At 41.5% G+C, this 23,312-nt stretch overlaps 7 protein-coding genes across 7 annotated transcripts; 3 read left to right on the forward strand and 4 right to left on the reverse strand.

Annotated features, from left to right (window-relative positions):
• Positions 1-229: 229 nt before the first annotated feature.
• CABS01_05095 (uncharacterized protein) lies at positions 230-1,083 on the forward strand (the record flags this gene model as incomplete). Its single annotated transcript, XM_060538465.1, has 4 exons — positions 230-257; positions 466-560; positions 654-794; positions 934-1,083. 4 exons carry the CDS (start codon positions 230-232, stop codon positions 1,081-1,083), a joined length of 414 nt encoding a protein of 137 aa, XP_060405637.1.
• A 295-nt stretch (positions 1,084-1,378) lies between these two features.
• Positions 1,379-2,380, reverse strand: CABS01_05096 (uncharacterized protein; the record flags this gene model as incomplete). Its single annotated transcript, XM_060538466.1, has 1 exon — positions 1,379-2,380. The coding sequence occupies one exon, from the start codon at positions 2,378-2,380 to the stop codon at positions 1,379-1,381; it is 1,002 nt and encodes a 333-aa protein (XP_060405638.1).
• Positions 2,381-5,296: 2,916 nt separating this feature from the next.
• Positions 5,297-6,424, forward strand: CABS01_05097 (dihydrodipicolinate synthase; the record flags this gene model as incomplete). Its single annotated transcript, XM_060538467.1, has 3 exons — positions 5,297-5,302; positions 5,621-6,260; positions 6,309-6,424. The coding sequence occupies 3 exons, from the start codon at positions 5,297-5,299 to the stop codon at positions 6,422-6,424; spliced, it is 762 nt and encodes a 253-aa protein (XP_060405639.1).
• Positions 6,425-6,582: 158 nt separating this feature from the next.
• Positions 6,583-7,622, reverse strand: CABS01_05098 (uncharacterized protein; the record flags this gene model as incomplete). The annotated part of the gene is made up of 2 exons (XM_060538468.1): positions 6,583-7,557; positions 7,608-7,622. 2 exons carry the CDS (start codon positions 7,620-7,622, stop codon positions 6,583-6,585), a joined length of 990 nt encoding a protein of 329 aa, XP_060405640.1.
• A 2,138-nt stretch (positions 7,623-9,760) lies between these two features.
• Positions 9,761-10,741, forward strand: CABS01_05099 (L-fuculose-phosphate aldolase; the record flags this gene model as incomplete). Its single annotated transcript, XM_060538469.1, has 1 exon — positions 9,761-10,741. The coding sequence occupies one exon, from the start codon at positions 9,761-9,763 to the stop codon at positions 10,739-10,741; it is 981 nt and encodes a 326-aa protein (XP_060405641.1).
• Positions 10,742-10,908: 167 nt separating this feature from the next.
• CABS01_05100 (cutinase) lies at positions 10,909-11,777 on the reverse strand (the record flags this gene model as incomplete). The annotated part of the gene is made up of 4 exons (XM_060538470.1): positions 10,909-11,013; positions 11,074-11,367; positions 11,420-11,547; positions 11,606-11,777. 4 exons carry the CDS (start codon positions 11,775-11,777, stop codon positions 10,909-10,911), a joined length of 699 nt encoding a protein of 232 aa, XP_060405642.1.
• Positions 11,778-20,965: 9,188 nt separating this feature from the next.
• Positions 20,966-21,791, reverse strand: CABS01_05101 (uncharacterized protein; the record flags this gene model as incomplete). Its single annotated transcript, XM_060538471.1, has 3 exons — positions 20,966-21,254; positions 21,321-21,529; positions 21,609-21,791. The coding sequence occupies 3 exons, from the start codon at positions 21,789-21,791 to the stop codon at positions 20,966-20,968; spliced, it is 681 nt and encodes a 226-aa protein (XP_060405643.1).
• Between the last annotated feature and the right edge of the window lie 1,521 nt (positions 21,792-23,312).

The following is a 23,312-nucleotide window of genomic DNA, read 5'->3' on the forward strand; positions in this document are numbered from 1 at the left end:
GTGTTCCAATGTCCTTTGATACGATACTGGATTGTCACTGGCGTCTTCCGCAACGCAGCAGTCTCACTTTACTTGATCAACAAGGGCTGAAAGCCGGGGGGCAAATGCAGTCGCGCTGGCTAAAGATTGCCTCACTGCCCCTAAGTTCCTAGGGTCGATACCTTGAACTCAATTCTCAGTGATGCTATCTTCTCTAACTTGACTCATATTGCAGCCCATCGCGTTGCTGATGAAGTCGGTCCTTCTTCTCCCTGGTCGTATGTAATAGTGACGGTGCTACTCTTGACAATTTTGTCCTTTCGTTCGGGATACGTATCACTCTGGCGCCTAGAAGAGGATGTCTCCGCATTCTTTTCTGGGTTTACAATGCTCTCTTCACTGTCTTCCTTGGCATGCATCGTGAACCCGTACACATCAACCTTTTTCCTAGGTCTGCTCCTTAATTCGATCCTGTTCCCGATGCAGATAGCTCGCCCGACGCAACACTTCTGGTAGATGTGGCCGGTGGCCTTGGCCATGACATTGACGATTTCAAGAAAATGTATCCGAATCATCCAGGCGTCAGTTCTTCCCGTCACAGGATTTATCTTGTTTGAGGCCCAATATAGTCTCTTGAATTCTTGCTAGCAGTCAAGCAGAAACTCATCCTTCAGGATCTTCCCGTCGTCATCAACGACGTCGAGGGCATTGACACCAGCATTGAGCTGATGGGACACGACTTCCTGATCCAGCAGCCTATCAAAGGCGCAAAGGCCTACTTCATGCACTCAATCGTGCACGGCTGGCCAGATGACGTATGCAAGAAGATTCTAGCTTCCCTGGCAGAGGCGATGAAGCCCGGATACAGCAAAATGTTGAATTTTTGAGGTGGTTATTCCGCGTACGGGTGCTTGATGGGAGGCCACAGCGGGCGATATTCTGATGATGACCCAGCTCTCGACATTGGAACGCACTGAAGACCACTGGCACCAGCTGGTTGAGGAGAGAGGTTTGAATTTGAGAATCGTCAAGTTCTGGAAGTGCGGCCAGTCTGATGTTGAAAATCTCATCGAGTGTGAGTTGGTGGCTCAGCGTACGGACTGAAGTACAAGCGGGCAATTGAATCTCTGACAAGAACTTCGACTTTTAGCTAACGTTTCAACGACATAACAATGCAAACCACGCATGATCTCATCTTTAAATCTTCTCAAAGTACACCATTTAAACTTGTAATGAATTGGAATTTGAAACGCCACGATGAACTATCAAAAGCTATAAATTAAGGAAAAGTTGAAGGCCCATAGCTTCTTTGAGCAAAGAAGTTCTTTGAGAGGAAACAGTCTCATACGAATTGTCTTCTTTGAGAATAAAAAACACAACCAACTAGCTCCTAAATTCTTCAGGCCTTGGTGTATGCCTGCAGCCAGAAGCCAAGGAAAGCATAACCTCCAGCACAGCGAACGTTCGAGTTGTTGGGGATCATGTAGACGTATCCGCCCTGGTTCGGGCAGTATCCGAAGCCATAGACAACAGGGTTTCCAGTAGGAGAGCCGCTCGATTGGCAGTTGCCGTAGTACGCACCGTCAGAGCGACCGGTGTACGAGCAAGTGATGGGGTAGTTTCCGGTGCCCTGCAAGTCGCTGTAAACCTTGTCGTTGGCCGTGGCAGGGTCGGGCTGGTAGTAGTCCACGAGGACCTTGTCCGGGCTGTTCAAGTTGCGCATCTGTCCGGCCTTGTCGACATAGAATGGTGTAGCGACGGACGCATCGCGGACGAGGCGGAGCGCGCCTTGACCATCGACTGTCACATACAGGCTCCGGTCACCGGAACCCTGCAGGACGAATGCCGTGGGTGTGGCCGTGGGCGTGAAGGCAGCCTCGACGGTGGTCGTGACAGTAATAGTGGTGACTGGGGTAGCCAGCGTGGTGGTTGTGGCGGTGATGCCGTCACAGGAGCAGGCAGACGAGTAGCGCGCCGTGGGAACGAGTGTTCCGATGGTGCTCTTGCAACCCGTTTCGGCGTAGGCCGGCATGCTGCTTGGGCGGTTCTGAGCGGGCGTGCAGACCGGGGCAGCAGCGGTGGTAGTCGAGGCCTGGCGAGCCTCGATCTCCTCGCGCTTCATCTTCTTGAGCCCGGGATAGGCATTGGCCAAGGTGGTGGTGTACGATACGACGGTGGCCGTTTGGGTTGCGGTTGAAGTGCAAGGAGTCTCAGTGACCTGCATCCATGATGAACAGTCTGCCGATGCCGAAGCTGGGCCGGGCTTGGAACCGAGAAGCGCACGGAAGCAGTTGTCACGGTTGCAGCCGGCTTGACGTGCGAAGAGTTCGTCCGCAGGGGTGGCGGCAGCACGTTGTGCGATGATGCCGCCGACGAGGGCAGTGATGATGGAGGACTTCATCGTAGCGGAAGTTAAGAACCTGAGGTGAGAGGATTTTGATTTTCTTTTCAAAGTATTGTATGACTGCAAGCTGTGTAGAGTGATAGGCGAAGGTGAAAGTTGCTTCAGTCGAGGTGATGAGTGAGTAAGAAACATATTCTGTTCGAGTTTGACCAGTGGTTTATATACATGATAGCTCTGTGTATGCCTTCATGCTTCAAGCTCTTGAGTCTGTCTAGACCGCAATTTTGCTCAGACTGGGCTAGAAGCATCGCAGCTGAAATTCGTATAGTTCAGCAAGCCCCAATGCTTCGCTAGATTTTACTCTAAGCTTCGGACGAGACCGAAGCGGAGTTTCTTCTCCACGAGACTCATGCCCAGAATGCTCCATGATCCACCATGTCTTGACGGTACCGTGGGCTTGGATCCGAAAGCTGAATGGCATAGTTCAGCAAGCATTCCCATCTCCCTGCATTCCCTTTCAAGAGATGCTTGTTTCTACTTCGGGACGTCCATCTCCATACGACTCCGAAGTGAGACAAAATCCTTCGGCTTAACAATACCAATTTCAAGTAAGCTCAAATCGTACCTTGTCAGGCCATGCGTTTTTCTGGCCCTATTTTCGGGGTGCTTGCTGCATTGCGACGTTGTCAACTAGGATACAACAGTCCAGAACGGTCATTTCAAGCTATCGTCTGGCCGCTACTGCGGGTGCAGCCGTACGGGAGCCAACACCTAGGCCTGAACGGTGCGCTGCCACCCGCTCACATGGTCAAATTAGCTAGCTTACTCCGACGTACTTTTCACGTTGGTTTGCTGATGGTTAACATGGGATACTCACTAGTTTGCGAACTAGTGTGACCAGCCCCGAACGATCTCAAGATAGGAAACGTCTTCCCCACTAGCTGAAAATACCCCTGCCTTAACCCCATTAACCATGTTGGGACCCCTGGCATTCCTCAGAAAAAAGAATTCTCCGATGCCGCGGTGAACGTAGCCGACTTTCGATTCCTGGAGGCTAGGAACCCGATCCCCTCCGAGAGCCTGGATCAAGGTCTGGAAGGCATATTTTGTGGGGGAAAAAAAAAAGGAACGTACACTTCATACACTTGGCTCATCTGAGGATGTTGTACCTGCGGCTGGGACGGTGTTTACTCTTTTTGGCAGTGAATGAGTTGTCTCCTTCTGCTTGAAAATGTCTAAAAAGTTTCTCATAGAAGAACGGCGAGTCCGAGTGGAACCGACAAAAACATGATGGGTCACTTGATCGAGGAGGAGCTGAACACACGGCTAGTACCCCTGCTTGACCTGACACCCCAAGTCCAATGGTATTCCCAACTCAGCCATGGATGCCTTACATATTTCATTGGCTTTTCTACGAAAGCTTGTGTAAATGGCATGTATATTTTCGTTAAAGGTAGTCTTCTGCAGCGTGCATCCTGCTTTGACTCACTTCCAGCTCAGGGCCCCCAAGCCCCATCGAACTGATGTACTCGTGGATTCCAAACGCCTAGATCATGTCTCCGATCCATTCCATAGGCCAAGGTTCACGTGTCATGAAACCATATCATCCACGGCATGGTAAACGCCATGCCAAATTTCGGCTTCTCGGATGGGTTTCTGATCAATTAAAATGCATTCAGACTTCTACAGGAGTGCCATGCTCTTCATCAAAGGTCTCGGCAGAAAGCATCCCTATCACCATCTCAGAGCCTGTGAGAGTCTATGAAGCTCAGCGCTTGCTTCTCACATGTAGCTAACGATATTATTCATTGGGTCGAGGTTCAACGTGATAAGTCATATTTGCGCATTCTGTTGAAGTCTTATTCTGCTTGTCTCACTAAGTCGGGTCTATTGACCCCAATTCTGTATTATCCGCCTCGCTGAACTCACACTAAGCTCTTTCAACATCTTAGTAATTCACTTGCAGTATTCGATGTCAATGTGGACAGCCACATTCAGTCTCGCCTACTGCGATCCACTACATAACGGCAAGGGCAGATACGGTCGGTGTGTTGCAGGCAACTGCTAAATGGTCCACTCGGTGACGGTAGCAAGTCCTCTCGAAAGAAACATTTTATTTCATTAAAGAGCCAGGAGGACATCACTAAGAATACTGACGCGCTGTGCGAGAGGATCCTAAATCGTGATACGTCTAACGCATGTCGCCCATGTGAAATCTGTAATAAAGAATTGCTTCAGAGTGAAGAGCCAATCCACGCCAAGATAGTGATCTTTCGACTCGTTTCACATTTCGCGCAGCTCTGCGCGTCTTCTCAATGCGAATAAGTCGAAAATTGGGGGTGGGAAGGCAATTGCCGTCTCCTTAGCGTGGGTGCCATACATTAGCAGTACTCTCTACTGTGCTGGAAATATGAAACTCTGGAATATTATGTTTTGTGGCGGTTGAATTTTCCTCGACTTTGCCGCAGTCGTAACATTTCGAAAGGCAAAAACCAGCTAAGACACTGAGTTGGTGTGTGCATTTAGTTATTCGAGATAGTCAGGTAATTGCGGTTTATGTGAGGAGCACCCTTTTGATGCCTGCACTGAGATTCTCAATCACATATCATGAACAAGAGCTGCTAGAGATGGAAACAAACATGAGGCTTGCCGATTTGTGATCCAAGCTAATATGCACAGCTTCTACGGAGTACCGGCGTGGAAACTTGCCCTTTTTGGATGAGATTTTGATACGAGGCCGTTTCCAGGAGAATCCCCACCCCCCTCTGCTTCTGCAAAAGGGAGCTTCCTAGTCAACGACCGTTACAAAATGTACCTCATCGGGTGAATGAGAAGACAGATCTGGAGAGGCAATACGCGTAGATCTTCTATCCATTCTCTTTCGAGCTGCTCTTTGGCATTAATCTCGTTTGAGTGACTCGATTTGTGGCGAATGCACATAATCAACAATATGTGGTACCGGAAGCGGAGTGAATGCGCGTAAGCGACGAGAGGAGCAGGCAAACTTGGGTCTGAAACATTGCTTGATGACTTTCATCGGAAGAAATAAATACGTATCTAGTCTTCCATTGACTCAGTCCGAAACAAACTTGAAGAGACTAACACACCCAGTCAGTATCAAGCAATCTTTTCATTCTACTACTTCCTGTAAAGCCGTATCTGCTTCATGCGAAACTTACAAGATCATCCGACATCACAGTCACACTGGCCAACTCTCCAGAACTTACGGGCATTCTCGCAGACATTATCATTCCTTTCGCAGATGGTGGAGGCATTGATGTTGCTGCCCTTGACTAGCAAGTTATCCGCCTTATTGACGTCGGGGTCCATGGCCTGGTCCCCGGCGGAAGTACTGGAGAGTTCGCTGCGCTCACGGTGGAGGAGCGTAGAATTCTTACCGAAACTTGCATTAAGTCAGCCGCTGGCCGTATTCCTGTCGTTGCTGGCACCGGTGACTTAACGAGCAAGGGGGCTGTCGAGTTGGCTGTCCACGCCGCGCAGGCCGGCGCGGCTGCTGTCGTAGTTATTCCGCCCTATTACGAAGCTCACAACCTCGAGGAGACACGCGAGCTTCTCCAAGACATCCATACCGCAAGTGGACTACCTATTGTCTACTACAATATCCCGAGCATCAGCGGTTTGACTTTGTCAGCCCAGAATATTGCATCACTTTCGGACGTCGGTGTCAAATACCTGAAAGACACCTCGGGCAGTGCTCCAGTCTTGACTGACTTGCTCTTTACCTACGGCCAAAAGATTACGACCTTCAACGACTGGGACACTCTGACCTTCTATGTTCTGGCTGCGAGCACAAAGGGTTCCATCTGGGGTGCCGTCAATATCATTCCCGAGCTTTCTGTTGAGCGTTGGAACGCTCTAGCCGTAGAGGACGATTTGAAGAAGGGTCGGGAGGTCTGGGAAAAGATTTTCCCAATCTGTAAGTGGCTTTAAACCCACCACTACTATGCTTCTGCAATCAAATCAGGCATGGAACTTCGGATATGGAAGACTGGAGGAGTCAGGAAGCCATTTGCTCCTCTCAAGGAGGGTCCTCAGGCCGAATTGGCTGCTTTGCTCGAAACCGCGAGAGTCAAGCTGTGATCAATCCCCTTCTCTGCCTTTAAATTTCTTTCAATACGATAGTAAGAAGTATGATATAGGCAATGATAGATCTCAATTAGCTATTCGATTATTTCATTGCTTCTTTGAGCATACTGCCCGAAGCTGGAATCACTCACCAAACTGCCATTTTAAGCCGATCAACCAAGGCATAAGGTTTCTCTCAGGAGAAAACTATGATCAATCAACGACTTCAGTGGCCGCCTCTTTTCCCATAGCAACGAAACTGCCTCAGCAGAAGGCTTTGAAGTAAGATGCAGCCCTCGGGCATCAGTAATGCTGATGCACTTCAGTGCTCTCTCCTGAAGTTCTGGAGATATGGATTCCCTGGCGCAAATATAGACTGTCCACGCAATACCAAGTGCAAAGTCATCGCCTCTGACCATTGAATCAAGACAAGACTCCAAGTACCTCAAAGCTTGATCGATGACGGTTTGGAGGAGCATGGCGCTAACATCGCGTATCTGGCGATAGAAGTAGATGATCAACGCTCGATGCATCGCTTGTACCATTGACTGTGTAGAAGGTTGAGTGATCAAGTTCGTCTCGTTATCGATGGGCTGCGATTTGCCGGCCACAGATAGTATTGCTATTTCGGATTCAATTGTCCAGGTCCATATTCTTCCCTCCAGAGTCTTGACGTGCGTTTTGAGGTCACTAGCAAGCTTCGGATTGCTGCGTGCGCGAGTTTCGAGGTGATCTTTCTCGTTGCTGAGTTGAATCGTCTGAGCCAACAGTGTCATGAGAGACTCAGGGATGCCGTGTATGTTCGAATGTAACGTCTCGCGCCAAAGACCTTGTGACTCAAGGTGTATGTCTGCATACCCGACTGTCTCATTCTTTTCCTCGTTGGGATCTAGACCTGTGTTAAGGGACTCCTCTCGAATATGAAAACTACCGGGTGCAATTGCTTCGACTCCAAGCAAGCTTGTGCGATCAGACTCGCTTTCAGAATCCAGGAAGGGGTAGGTAGCCTCTGCAATTACCCTCATATAGGTATAGGTGTGATGAAGGACTCTGACTATCTCAGAGTTGTGGCTAGAAAGCCCTTTGACTCTTATCAAACGTTCAGCATCGAGCAGGAAGACGCGTGAGCCACGGCTTCCATGGCACAACTGAAGTTCGTCAGCTTCGAAAGACTGGAATTTCAACACAAAATACTCACAGATCCCATGGCCATAGCGATTAAGGCCATTAATAGGTCTTTGTATCCACCTAATCCAGAATCGTGGATCTCTACCTTCACAGCATTCTTCAAATGCATTCGAGCTCGTTCTCGGTGTTTGTCACCCAGATGTTGCCAGTAATTTGGGAAACGCGGTGTTAAATCCGTTTTGTTGAGTTGAAAGGCGCTATGAGCAAGTAATGCGCACAGGATCGCCAGCCGACTTTGAGATGCCTCATTCAAAACTGACAACTCCGCAAACGTCTCAAAGGCACAAGGAAGGAATAACAGTTGCCAAGTTGATTTGAATTTCCCTTGTCCAGAAATTTTGGTAGAGCCAACATGGCTCTTGTAGTAGCGAAGCAGCGTTTGTGCCTGTTCAGGTACCTCTGTTCGTGAAACAGAAGCTCCGAGGCATAATGATGTAGGCGGTATAGTCATGATGGTGGCGACATTAGCATGGGAGGTGGCCAAATGGTTGTCTGTCTCAATAGCATTGGTGTCAGGTGCAATGATATCTCTGTCTTCCCCACAAGTATTGCCTTCTCCATCCTCCGGCCAACTCATTGGCAAATTGTTGACAGAGAAATCTGATTGGAGGCCAGGCATTGAGGCTGAAAAAGGGTCCGAGGCGGTGATGGAATCACTCTGGGCAACCAAGAGATCTAAGCAGTCTAGTAATGACTGCAAAGATCCTTCGAGTTCGTTCTCAGACCAGTCAATGCCGAAATCTTCTCGTGGGTCAGTTCCCGTTTGTAAACTTTCATCTTCAGGATCGACAAGTAGGCTAATATCATGCTCTGAGGTAATAGGCGACAGTGATAGCTGACTCAGAGAGACTTCTCTTCGTTTAAGACATCTGAACACCCCAAAAGGTCCTTTTGAGATGCTAAAAGGCTTCTTAGGCTCAGATGTTTTGGATGCCGTGTCAATTTCGGCTAGCACTTTCCCGGCTGCCTTTGAGCCAAGGCTATCTGTGAGCTGGCTGCTCATGATCTCACGTTCAGAGTCTGAGGACACAGCCTTCCGCGTCAGCATGTGCAGAAAATACCACCGCACGAAAATGAATCCGACCTGAAAATAAGATGTACCGGTACTCAGGCACTTCAGGGCCGCGCCGAGTTGCTTCTCCAGAGGCATCGCAATCTTCGATCCAAGTTAGACGAGCGGTGTAGCCAGCGCAGGTGATCCCATTTCGGCGGCAAGCTGCACACTCCGGTCTCCCTTCGTCGCACTTTGCATGACGGCTCCGGCAAGTTCGACACCCCGTAAAGGTTCGTGTATGCTCAACTCGACGCCTAATTGACTTCGGCATTATGGAGACAGGAAAGGTAGGTATGGACTAAGAGAGCAGTCGGGCATTTGTCTATTCGTCGTTTTCGGCGGAAACTTTTACAAAAGAGTCAATTCAGATCGTTAATATCGTAGAGAGAGGCACTTTTAATCACGCAGGATTGTTCATCCAAATGATTTCTGGAGGTGCCGATGGGCCGTGACAATATAGGCATGTTTCCACGGGATTAAATGGGTCCATCGCCTAATGCATCAAATCGACTATTCGCAACCCCGCACTAACAAGCAACAAAACCTGGGGGTTACCTACCTAATTTGGATCTCGATGATAAGGGAGTAGTTCATTATTCGAAGCTACTGCTTCGAGTTTTGTAACGGAAGTACTCCCGAGATAGAAAATCCCGAGATGGGAAATAGTATGGCGGTTTCCATCTGCGATCAGTCCAGATGCAGCATATCACACTACCGCGTGATCCTTGTCTCTTTTCACATGGATCAATCTCAAAGTGAAGGATCTTTGCTACATACAAGCTCTCCTGGGGATATTGAAGGTGCAGAGATGACACATTCTGCTCCTTCTCGTTAAGGTGCATATGTAGTAGGACTCAGGAGTCAATTTGTTAGATGGAGAAGGCCACCCCGGACAAGCACGATCGGTTCGCCATTCAACCAGAGTTAAGCCGACTTTTCTCTACCCGCAATACAAGATCCCTGCTCTACAAGATGCGCATGCTAACTTGAGTTAATACTCTTAGGCATTCAAGCAAAATGATAATTTGAGCAGTGACGGATCCGCGCGCTGTGTCGGGCAAAACCCAAAAACTGCAACAGTGCTATAAAAGAAGGTTGATTCTCTCACCATGGTCATCGAAATTGACAGTGCATCAAACACGTCTAAAGAACAAATTATATCTCTCTTCATCATGGGACCTTCAGTTATCTCAGTTAACGCTTCTGATATCGTCAGTGGCGGCGGCGACTTGGAGACTTCCCGAAACAAACACGGCCACGAGTTGCAGAACAAAACACCACTTCAAGCTATGTCCTATGGTGGCATTGTTCTTGGCGGCATTCCGAAGCATTTGGACTTCCAATCACACCGTCAATGGCAACTCAATCATATGGCTGCTGCCTTCCGTCACTGGCATCGCGAAGGCTATGTCGAGGGTATGAGCGGTCACATTTCGGTTCGTGATCCGGAGTTTCTCAATGCGTTCTGGACCAACCCCCTAGGCCGGCATTTCGGCCTCTTGAAAGTTAGCGATATGATTCTTGTCAACCTGGATGGGTCTGTCATTGGTGGCAATAAATCTGCTCCTCCGAATACTGCCGGGTTCCTTATTCATGCTGCGGTTCATAAGGCGAGACCGGATGCCCATGCTGTTTGCCACTGCCATAGTGTGCATGGAAAGGCATGGTCGGTCTTCGGCAGACGACTGGACATGTTGACGCAAGATGCTTGCAAATTTCGAGGAGATGCGCATGCCGTGTATGACAGCTACGGAGGTGTCGTTTTGGGTAGTGAAGAAGGCGACCGCATTGCTAGCGCACTTGGTCCAAATGGCAAGGGGTGCATTCTCAGAAACCATGGAATCCTGACCGTTGGGAAAACTGTCGACGAGGCTGCTTTCTTGTTCACATCAATGGAACGAACATGTCAGGTTCAGCTGTTGGTAGAGGCTGCATCGCATGGAGACGTTGGCCTGCGAAAGGTGCTGATCAGTGATGACGAGGCGAACTTCAACTTTGACGTTGAGAGTGATCCTGAGGTTTGTTACTGCGAGTTCCAGGTATATTACGATTTGGAGGAAGAGCTATCCGGTGGAAGTTTCAAAACTTGAATCGGTATGGCTTGCATAGACGCAAGCACCTCATGTTTGATGTTAAACTAGATAAAACTGGCCATGGAAAGGGGATACATTCACAACTCTTGCGCCTTTGTTCCGAAAGCCCACAGATTGCCCAGAAACGAAAGTACCTAGCCCATCGAGGATTGCTCGTTGATGAGTTACTGAATGAACTTCTGGACAATGAAGTCGACGGCAGGATCAATGAACTCGGGGCGAATGTAAGTGAGGTGGAAGAATGTGCAGGTGCCATTGGCATCGCAAACCTAGACGTAAGAGTCAGTCTGGGTCATATGAATTCGGTTGGAAGTTGGTATCAGTCTTACTGGATCGCCAGCTGCACAAACCTGCCTCGCTTTCTCGTTCAGTCCGGCAGGGAACTTGCTTAGACTGGCTCCGAGCTTCAAGTATCCATCTCCAAACATCACTAACGATTTGATGCGGCCATAGAGCTCGGCCGGGATGTCAGCCGCGGCAGCATGCATCACAGCTGCGCCCTGGGAGTATCCGACGAGGGAGAAGTTCTGATTGGGACAGGCAGCAGCCTGAGACTTGAGACGGTTGACCACGTCTCTAGAACCTTGACGAACGCCTGTGATGATTTGCGAGCTGGCCGGATACTATGTGCATTGTCGGGTTAATAAATTCTCTGTTGGACATAAGAGTACAAACACTTGCCTGGACCGGGTACCCTCTAGCATCAGGCAGAGCAACAGTGGCATTGCTAACGACCGGGTCGCCGACTATGATGCCGAACTTACCGCCGCCTCCAACATAGTTAGGCTCACTCGTTCCTCGAGCTGGGCATCCCCGAGTTAACTTCAAAGAACCAGCGGATCAGGTTTGTAAAGAACACACCAACAAGAATCTCAAAGTCAGAACAGCCAGCTGGGATATCTTCCGGTCGGATGGGGACAGGATCGCCAATAGTAACCCCCGTCTCTGGAACTTCAGGGCATTCGTCAGTGCTTTGGCCGTTTACAACGGACAAAGACAGAACTGAAAGAGCCACAAGCTTGATGAAGAACATGGTGTGATATGTTGATAGTTCGATTGCGATGGAGGTTTGCCAGATAATTCCTTGACCTTGCGAGATTGGCCTCATTTTCCGGGAGGAATACGTCTTAGCTATTTAACTGCAATATTTCCAGCATAAGTGTGATGCCAGTCCGATACGTCAAGATCATGAGCCTCGGGGCCTCGGCTGCTGCACTATTTACATCTTGTCTGGCTTGATTTAAGGTAGTCCATCAAGTTCGAGGCTTCATCGCAACTGCTTCCGGAAGAGGGGATTGTACGAGACGAAATTCACCGTCACTTCACGCAAACGAAGTTCTTACTCTTGGTTTCTTGCCGTGTGTGATGGTGTGCTCATAAAAAATCTGTGAGGATAAATTGCAAGTCTGTGTAGGTCAACGTCAAGAAATGGACATTTGGTCAGGCCCCCTGAGTGATGGTTTGTCTGCCTCGGCACTCGGACTACGAGGGGATCGCGATGTTCTCAACTTGACAGGGATCTGGCTTCTCCAGGGTCGCCCTCCAATCGCATCTCATAAGATGGCCGATTCTGGCCAATGGTGGATACGCACCAATGTGACGCAGTCTGCATGCACCCCAGGCGGGGTTGTGGAATAGCGGGACTCACAGCAATAGAATCCTTCGCGGGATTTACTCAAAATGGTAAGAACATGGCCTCTCATCTATATCAGACAGCTCACTGCAACTGGTTAACTTAGACACGCGACTTTCCATTCAGTCTTGGCCCCTTTTCAGCCCCCACAGACAATTCCCCGAAAACATCGCGGTGGGGGCATAGAAGCAAGCTAGTTCCCCGCAAGATATATTGTCACGTAACAGGGATAGTAATCACACCTCACGAAGTGCCCGTTACGTACTAAATCACGTATCTATCTTAGATATCGTATATATAGACCTTTTCTTTTTATTTATTTTTATTTTAATAATTAAGCCACTTTTATTATACTCCGTATACTTATTATTATATACTATAACTCGTAATAGTTATAAACCTAGCTCTTAGTTAAAACCCTATATTATAATAACGTACTTATTAATATAATTCTTATAATTTTTTTAAAATAACTAACTTACTTATACTTACTTTAACTTAAGCTAAATTAACTAGCTACGATAGTTAAATTAAATAGTTTAACGCACTTCGTATTATAAGTAAGAGCGTCGGGGTTTAGAAGTATGTTAACCTAAACGCTCTAAATTCTAACATATTCCTTAACCCCTCTATAATACTTATTTTACTTTCTAAATTTAAATAATTAGTTATAACCTATAATAAAAAAGAACTACGAGCTTATTAAGCCCGTTATAAAGTATTTAAAAACGACTAAAAAAACTAAAAAATCCTTTATTAATAGCTTTTAAATATAATTCCTAGTACGAACTTTTTAACTTCCTTAAGCATAAGTAACTTATAAAACTAAGCTAGGTTTTTTTTTATAAAGCTAACTATATTACTTACTTTATATAGATAAATCTATCCCTATACTATACTTATAAAAAGGATCTATATACTTAAAAATATTTAAAAATAATAAGAGCTTAACGCTAAATATAAGTAACTTATAGCTTATAAACGTAATATTATTAATACGTATATTAAAGTCCTTGCTTAGTAATTAATAAAATTAATTAACGCTATATTATATAAATACGTATTTTAAAAAACTATTAAGAATAGCGCTAAGTTTAGTATATAGCGAATTATTAAATATTTAAAATAGGAATTTATGCCCCCTAAATTAGTAATAAGGAATGCGGTTCGAGAGGAATACTAATAAGCCCTTAATAAAACGAGAATTAGAATTAATCCCTAATATTAATATAAAGAGTAGTAGTTTACTTACCTCCGAGTTAAAACGTATAATATTCCGGAAATTAGTAAAAAGATCGCTATACTTAACTTCTTAGTTATAGTTAAATTTAGACTTAACCCTATATAGGACTAACGTATATATAAAACCTTTAGTAAATTAATAGCTTTTAGAACGTATATAAAGACCCTTAAAGAGATTATATATATATTTAGCTTAGTAACCTAGGACGTATATACTAAATAACTTTTAGGTTAAAAAGGGGCTTATTTTACTTTTATTAAACGCTCTAACTTAGTTAACGACGTAAATAATAAGGGTAATATTATATACCCTTATAATTATATATACCCGTAGCGCCTTATAGTATATTAAAAATTAAAATAAGTATTTATAAGCTAAAACGCTAATAAGTTATTAATATAAATACTAAGGAGCTATATAAAGGAAATCCTCGCTACTATTAAATTAAATAAATAAAAATTACTTTATAATAAGCTTAAGAAAGCTAGTTAGCTAAGGAACGATAGTACCCCTAAAAAACCTAAGTTTTTAAAAAGATCCTCTAACTAACTTATAATAAGCTTATTAGTAAACTAGGATAAGGGCTACGTAATCGCTATACTTATAAAGAGTTAGGACTTAGAAATAAACATAATTTTTAGTACCCCTATAAGTAGCGCTTACCCCCTTTCTTAGAGTACAGTAATAAATAGCTATAGAGTAATATATCTAGTTAATAATAAAAGCCTATTTAAACTTAAGAGTTACGTATTATTAGGTAATAATAACTATATTAAATTAGGAACTACTATACTACTTATTACTATACGTAGTACTTATATTATAAAGGGCGTTTTAGATAGACCTAAAGAAAAGAGAACTTATACTCTAAAGCTCTAGAACGTCGCTTATATTAAGGGATTTTATATTAATATAATTTTAAAAACTTTGCTAAATAGAAGCGCACTCTAATACTACGGTCTAAATTATACTTTATAATAAAGAACGCTTTATAAGAGTACTATTAAAAAATAGCTTATCTAAAAGAATAATTTAATCTTCTTTAAATATAAGCTCCTCTAATCCTATCCTTCTTTTATAAACTTTAAGCGTATCTTATAAAGCCTAGCTAATATTATATTACTAGTTAGCTATAGAAAATTCTGTTACTTATATTAACGTACCTATAAGAGGTCTAATAGCGCACTCCTCTAGTACTTTAAAATAGGTTATCTAGGACCTAATACTCTTTATTAATTACTATATAAAACTCGAGGTATATATATTAAACTTCTATTATAAATTAAGTATAAAGTATATATATTATCTAAAGCTAAGATAATAATTTTAAAAAGGCTACTTTTAAAAAAAGCCTTATGGCTATAGTACTATATATACTAAGATCTTTTCTACTTCGAATTATCTCTAAATAAATAATAATATATGCTCATAGCTTTTAATAAATATAATAAGTAGCTTAAGAAGTTCTTTTTAAAGATTAAAATAGAAGAGAAAGTATTTTTCGTATTATAGAGCCTTAAAATAGCGATTCGTTATTAAAAAAGGACCCTAATCTACTTTTTTAGAAATAATAATAAAACCGCCCTCCTAACTATAAACGTTAAATACGTATATAAAACGTAATATAGTGAGCTAAGAATTAGAATAAAACTTCTACCTCTATATATAAAAGAACCTATAGGTAATATTAAAAAAGTAGGTTAACTCGTAATTACTAAAGCTTATAAAATACGCCTTTTTACGAACCTCTTTACGAATTTATAGAATAAAATAATATTAGTAGTAATTTTTATTTATAATATTACCTTACGGGAGGCTAATAAAAGAGATTTGCCTATTATAATAAAAATTAACTAGTAAAAGTAATATTAACGTTAATAGTAAACGGGTTATTAAGTACGGGATTTTAAATTAATTACTCTATATCTTAGTAGTTTTTACGTATATAGCTACTAAGTATACCCTTTTTATAGGGATCGTAAAAAGAGTATATATTAAAAAGAGTTTAAAGTACTTCCTTATAAATATATAAAATACTTAGTTAGATATATACTAAAAACGTATAACTTATATAAGGTCTAGGTACCCGCGCTTAAGTAAGTATTTATTATAAGGAATATTAAGTTTAATAAAAAAGTCTTTTATAATCCTATATACGAAGAGTAAGCTATTATAGGCGAGTAAGTAAATTTAATAATTTAAAAAATATAAGAACTTTTTAATACTAACGATAAGCTAGTTCGAGTACTTAGGAAAGTAGATCTAGATTTTAGAAATGCTAGTACTTAAAATAACTTTATAATTAAGGATAGTATTATTATTAAATTTTTAACTATTTAGGACGCTAAGTAACTAATAAACGTACTCTAGGGTATAGTTAATAAGGCTAAAGAGGTTAATATAGTTTTATTATTATTACTAACTCCTAAAATAACCCCCTTGTGCGAGCTTAGGGGTAGGGGTAAAAAAGGGGATATAATAACTGGGTTATAAACGGCTCTATATAATCTATAGTCCTCCCTACGAGTACTTATATATACTATAAAAGTTTTTAAGCTTTTAATTCTTAATAACTCTTAGTAAAACGTTAGAGTACGTAGTAAATAAAGTATTAATTATAAAAAAGTAATTCCTAATATTAAAGTTAACGTTAATAAAGAACCCTTATAATAAACTTTTATTATTATATAAGAATAGAGCTTATAAAAACTACCTTATTAAGTACTAAGTAAAGCTCTGTTAGGTCCTAAACGCTTAAACTGGGCCTATAAACCTCTATAACGCTTCAATAGTAGTATTTTTATAACGCTCTTATATTTAAATATAAGAGACGGTAATTACTATAACCGTTTCTAGGACTACTTTTTTTTTATTTTTATACTTAATTAGTAAAAAGCTATAAAAAAAAGTAATATAGGATATATAACACTCTATTAAGTAATAAAAAGAGTAGTTTATAGGACCTACTTAGAACGCTCTAGAGGAGTTTAGAAACTACGACTTACTAAAGTTAATTTCTAGAGCCTATTAAAAAAGTTTAGTAATATTAAATATCTCTTACCGTAACTATAGAAGCTACTTAGGGATACTATAAATATAAAAATAAAAAAGCTAAGGAATATTAGTATATAAGAAGAGGTCGATTATAATCCTAAATAAGGGATCCCACTTTTATTAAAATAAGTATATACTTATAAGTATAACGTTAATAATAAAGTTAGTAAGGTAAAGGTACGTATATATATAAGGGAGGATATATAACTACTTAACCCCTTATAAAATACGTATGCTTTAACGCTCGCTATAAAGGCCTTTAGGCTTATAATAATAATAGCTACCTAATTTAACTTTAAAATAAACTAATATAATACTATTAACGTATTCCTTAACGCGCTTCTTAAGAACGAGAAGCTAATAATTATTAAACTCCTAAAGGGATATAAGGTTATTAATAAAATAAGCAAGCTCTAACGCACTCTATATAGCCTCTAAGACTTACTAATTCTCTAGTTCTAAACTTTTACCTCTATACTTCGTAATATAAATATAATATATAGTTATAAAAAAATTTATATTTACTAAACCGTAAATAAGAAGGTAATATTAGTATTTTATATCGATAACTTTATTATTCTATACTATTAAGATAACTAAAAAGTAGCTTAGAGGATCGTTAATAGTATAAAAAAATATATTAACTTTAAAGAGAATAGACTAATTAATTACTTTCTTAGAATATAGATTTTATAAAACTATACTATTCGTAAAGTTTACTTTATTTATGACGTATATATTAAGCGAGTTACTAAGCGCTTTAACTTTATAAATTTATTATATCTAGCTACCCCTTTTTTTTAAAAAGAGTTTAAACTAAACGAGGGGTAAGTAATAAAAAAAAAAATAAAGAGCTACTAAAAGAAAGTCGGGAGTATACTTTATATAGCTATTATAATTAGACTAGACGTTGCTTTTACTTACTTATAATTATTATAGTTCTTAACTAACCTAAGCGTAACCTATATTAAAGTAATGAGTTATTATATTTAATATTTTTATATAACGAGATATCTTATACTTTACTATAGTAGTATACTAAGTACGTAATTATTATTTTTAGCTAGAGATACTAGCTTTATAAATAATAAGGTAATATAATAATTATCTTAAAGATATATAATATTCTTTTTTAGTAACCTAATTTAATAAAAATTAGTACGCTAAGTAACGGTTATAACGTTAATTACTAAAGCTAAGCTTTTTTATTTTAAAAAAACCGTAAAAAAAACTATAGCTCTAAAGCGCCTTTTTAAGGATATTGCCCTTAACTTAAGAGAAATATAGTTAGTTAACTATAATAATTAGTAAATAATTTAACTCGTCGTAGGAAAAAAAGAAAAAATAGCTACTTAACTTTACTATATTAATATATAAAATATATAACTAAAATAAGAGCACGCTAGAGGTAGCTTCGAGGTTACTTATATATTAATAAAAGATATACTAGTAAATAGACTTACTAAAAACCTTTTATAAGCTAAGTTCGAATATTTCTATATACTTCTTAACCTCTATAATACGTAAGAAATTATTATAAATAGCTAAAATAGTTAAAAATAATTAATTTAGGCTATGCTTAGAAAAACTTAATACTTAAAAGTAAATAATAAATAGAACCTAGAGTACGGCCTAGAGGCCCAAAATAAATAAAATAAAAACCTCTTATAGCCTAAAGGCCTAAACTCCTAAAATAACCTTACCCTATAAAGTATATATATATAAAAATAAGACCTAGGCTTATACTTATTATTTAAATTCTTAGTTTATAAAGTATATAATTATTAAGAGTATAGTATTATTAAAAAGGAGGGTTAGTATGCGTATTAAAAAACGCGTTTTATATACCTCGAAGTTTATAAAATTAAGAGAAGCGGGGGTAGTAGGGGGCGTAGGAGTTAAAATAACCGTTAGGTTAATAACTTAGAGTATAAAAACGAATAGCGTAATAAGAGGTTAGTTATAAACAACTATAATAAATATAAAAAAGAACTAGGGGCGCGGGTTAAAAAAGTCCTTTATATAAAAGCCGATATAGTTTTTATATAGCCTCTAGTTTTTATCTATTTAATAAATAATATTATAAAGCTTAATAATATCTTACTAAAATTATAATTAAAAATATACTTTTTAATAATAAAAAAAGATAATATATTTATAAAAAAGGGAGTACTACTTATAATAGCCTTAGTAAGGGCCTAGGCTATTAGCTATAAAATAACTAGTATATTAATATACCCCTTAGCTAAATAGTTATTAAAATAGTACGTATACCGGCTACTATTTCTTATAAAATAATAATTACTATCCTTAAAATTAATATACTAAAGGGCTACTTTAAAATAGGGTAAGTACTAAATCTCCCGTTCCTTAGGAGCCTCTCCCTTAAGCTTCTTAGGGACTAAGTATACGTTAGATAGGCTTAGAATAGTAAAAAGAACTATACTTATTATGGGGGGTACTTTTACTTCTTAACGTTTTTTTTTATTTTTTACTACCCTTTTAAAAAAAGCTAGCTTTACGTTTTTTAAATTTTAAAATAATATTAAATATAAATTCCTAAAATAATAAGTATATAATATACCCTTTTTAGAGGGCTTATTATTTAAATTAGTTTTATCCTTATTTTTAAACTCCGAGGGGGGGATAGGTAAAAGCCCGTTAGAGCTCTTATTATTACTATTTACCTTATTATTGCCCTTATTACGGCTATTAAAAAGAGCTTCGAACTTAATAAAGTCCTTAATATTTTAATTAATAACTTTAATATCTTTTTAGCTAGGGAGGGAGAGCTCGGTAGCTAGGCCTTAGTAAATAAGTAAGAAGTCGTAGGGGGGGGAGATAACTTAGAGGGGCTCGTTAGTATTATTACTTATCTAAACTCTTAGTAAACTACATAATACGTATATAAAAAGTATTATAAAAATTATATAAAATTTATTATTACTTCTAAATATATTAAATATTTATATTTAAAATAAAATTAATAAATAATTTAATAGCGTAAGCGCGCGCATAGTAAACGAGGGTACTTATAGTAACTATAAAAAGTTAAAAAAAAAAAAAAAATAATAGCTAAGTAACGCTACGAGAATTTAAATATACGTAAGGTAGCTAGGTAGCCTTGCCCTTAGTAATTTATATACTAGAAGTAGTATAATACGTACTATTCTAGGTTAGGATTCTATTTACTTTAAATAAAAAAATATATTTATAATAAACGTAGTTTAAAAGACGCATATCCCTTACGCTTATTTTTCCTTTATTTATATTTAACTAAATTAGGCCTTTATAAAAGTATTTAAAGATTTTATTTTAGGTATAATAGCTCCTTAGTAGTAGTAATTAGGGGGTATATTACGTAATAAGGATAATAATCGTACCTTACGAAGTGCCCGTTACGTACTAAATTACGTATCTATCTCAGATATCGTATATATAGACCTTTTCCTTTTATCTATTTCCACTTTAATAATTAAGCCACTTTTACCACACTCCGTATGCCCATTGCTACGTGCCATAACTCGTGACATATGTTGACGTTCAACGGCTTGGAACGGTGCTGCAGGATGCTGCTCACATTTTCCCATTGTGGAACTCAAATCGGACGGTTGACAGCCGTTGAACTCAATGAATTTCTGAATCCTTCCCAAGTGGCAGAGCAAACCAATGTTATTGTTCGTCATACGGAACGGAACTTCGGCAAACGGAGGCTCAGTGTGAAACAGCTTGCGGGCAAAAAAGAAACGCAGCGACACACTGACATGTTCATATAAATTATCCGTCTGAACTGATAGCGCGGCCCGAGCCTCTGTGCGCCCTTAGGGTAAAGATACTCCATTGGACGAGGCCAAAGCGACAAGCACGGATGTGTCCTTCACGTGGCGTAGTCCTGTCTGTCTGCACCGCCGCAATGAGGTCCTGTTCTTATTGTGCATGTCTTACTCTGGCCTCATGTGGGCAGAAAACTCATGTACATCAGGTCACTTGTCTTGAAAAGTGAAATTGGCGGGTAACGGTGATGTATTTTGGAAAGAAAAGATGCAGCACTCAAGCAAGACTAACAATCGCGTGTCTTGGCCAAAGCCAGACAGGATAGAAACAAAAGAACAGAAGCCTCCGGAAGCCTCATGTCGCAAGCAAAACAAAAAGAGGACCCAGCCAGTTTTTTCATGATATGTGCGGAACCACTCCCATCAGCTCACTCAGCAAATCTGATCGCGGGCACCGTTCTCAATGAGATGGCAATGCCCCCTGTGGGCCTCAGGACGGCAGATGGTGCAAGACAACCTTAAGCCTGAACCTTCTTGATCTGCGCAATGAGGAAGTCGGCTCCCTCCTGGGCGTTGGCGCCGTACGAAAGGTGAGGTGCCAGGACGGCGGCACTCAAGTTTCCGTCGCAGACAGTGTCGCGGGGGTTGGCGGCGCAGATGATCTTGATCTTGTCCTTGGGGAAGTTGGGGATCTGGCCGTTGTCGGCGCGGAACTGCGTGTCTCCGAAGGTGACCACTCCGGCGATCTGGTTCTTCTGCGCATCGGGGGCGTTCTCGATGGCGCGGTGGTTTACGGCAGCACCTTGGCTGTTTTCGAAGCGGTCAGCATCTCAAGTCAGGCGAGTAAGTGAGAAACGAAGGTACGAAACTTACGAGTAACCTCCAGTGACGACGATGGCAGTAGGGCACTTGCTGTTGATATCGCTAAGGATGCTCTTCATCTGGTTGATGCCAACGGGGTCGGCACCACCGGGAAGGAAGTTGGTGTCCAGACCAGCGGCGTAATCAACACCCTGGACGGCGACCTTACCCGGGAATGCGGCCTTCAGGTTGTTGGCAACAGGGGGTCCCACAACGGTGCCCTGTCCAGAGAAAAGAAAGTTTTAGCATCAAAGTCATCAATAGTCGACAGTTGGGATGAGGGAACTCAAGCAAACCCACCATGTTGCCGATTTCCGTGGAGCCGCGCGCCCAAACAAAGATGATGTCGTTGCACCCGCCGGTCTTGAACTCGTTGGCCGTGCTGCCGACGGTGCCGCCCAACTGCCGCTTGGTTTCTTCCTGCGGGATCGTGGGGTAGGCAAAGGCGGTGGAGGCCAAAACAAGAGTGCTGAGGAACTTCATGGTGAGATAGGTGATTTTCAAAGTGCTTGGACTTGCAAAGAGAATGAATGTGAAGTGACTTGTCGCGGACAAGATGGCAAAGAACTGAAGAGAATGAAAGCGGTTGCGGTTAGCTGCTGAGGTGCCTGGGTGGGTGTAGAGCTATCGTGGCTTTGTGGTGAGCTTTGTGAGAGTTCTTATAGAAGATGATGATATCCACAGCCTCAGAGCATCTACGCCTAAAGAGGAATGTTCAACGAGATGTTCTCCTCATTCCTAGTTGTTCCTCGGCTCTCAGGATTCCTCGGCTCTCGAAGAGAGACTCCTCGGTGGTTTTGTTGGTATTGAAGGATGGCAAGGTGCGGAGTTCATTCTATTGAGGTCTCGAACGGATCAGGTTGATCAGAAACTACCTAGGCATGTTACCATAAGCCGGGGAAGGTACCAATGTCTTGGGATCAAACACATTGGCACTGCGGCGAGTCCCGCGAGGATCCGCCATGTTTCTCCCGAAGATGCGGTCCGTCATGCAGAGTCAGGCCTGCCATTCGTTCTATCGCGCGCAGCTTTGAACCTGCCAGAGCCTAATCAGGCGCCATTTGCGAATATATGTGTACAACATGGTCGTTGGAATTGCCTGTTTAGATCATTTAGTGCGGCTGGTGTGTTGGCTTCGGACGTAGGCAATGACAAGATGAACGTGAAAGGCCAATGACAGGACGAACCACGCATTGCTTACTCCTACTTAGGCCGTTTCAGCTAGTCAGGGTTGCCCACCACTTTATCGACTGCCAGCTGGCATGGTCACCTCCTGATCTATTTTTCTCCGCAGAAAACACCTTTGAGTACTGTCACCCTGAAGTCTGGACTCAAGAGGAGGTGTGTGACATGGATTGATCGATCGTACTGCCCCCTCAGTCACCTTACTCAAGCGTGCCCGTGGAATTTGCCACATGATGGGTCCTTATGGATACTAAACTCCCAGTTCTGACATTGTATGAAACGAACATACTATCACGAATTTGAAATAATCAATGACAGTTTAGTCAAGTAGACTTCAAGCTTGAATGCAATGAAACCTGGCTACTTCAGTGGCTAACATGTCGTTCCGACATAGGTAGCTGGAGCTCTTTTTACCCAAGTGCAGTGTGCTGCGTGCATGTGGCAATGATGCTTTTTGCAAGCCTGCTATACACACATGAGACTTGCATTGAGTTCGAGCTTGCGCTAAAAATGTTTACATGTTATAATGTCTCTCGTGCAGTCTGGTCTTGTGTGATTTGTAGAGGCCTCCGAGCTCTGGACCACAGATATTCAGTTTCGAACCAAGGATTTCAGTTAATTAATTGCTATCCACGTTCTAGTTGCCATCATCCGAACTACCCGTCCAATCGCATCCGCCTTTTTCCAATACTTGTGGGATGGCAGCTCCACTTGCCTAACTTCCGACAACACTGGCCGATCGTTCCAAGGTTCCATGATCTTCAATTGAGAGCCCGAAAGCTTGTCATTAAGGTACGAAAGTCAACTAGCACGCCTTGC

Source organism: Colletotrichum abscissum (genome assembly GCF_030869225.1).
Source record: "Colletotrichum abscissum strain IMI 504890 chromosome Unknown Scaffold_10.1, whole genome shotgun sequence".
In the NCBI taxonomy this organism is placed as follows: Eukaryota; Fungi; Ascomycota; class Sordariomycetes; order Glomerellales; family Glomerellaceae; genus Colletotrichum; species Colletotrichum abscissum.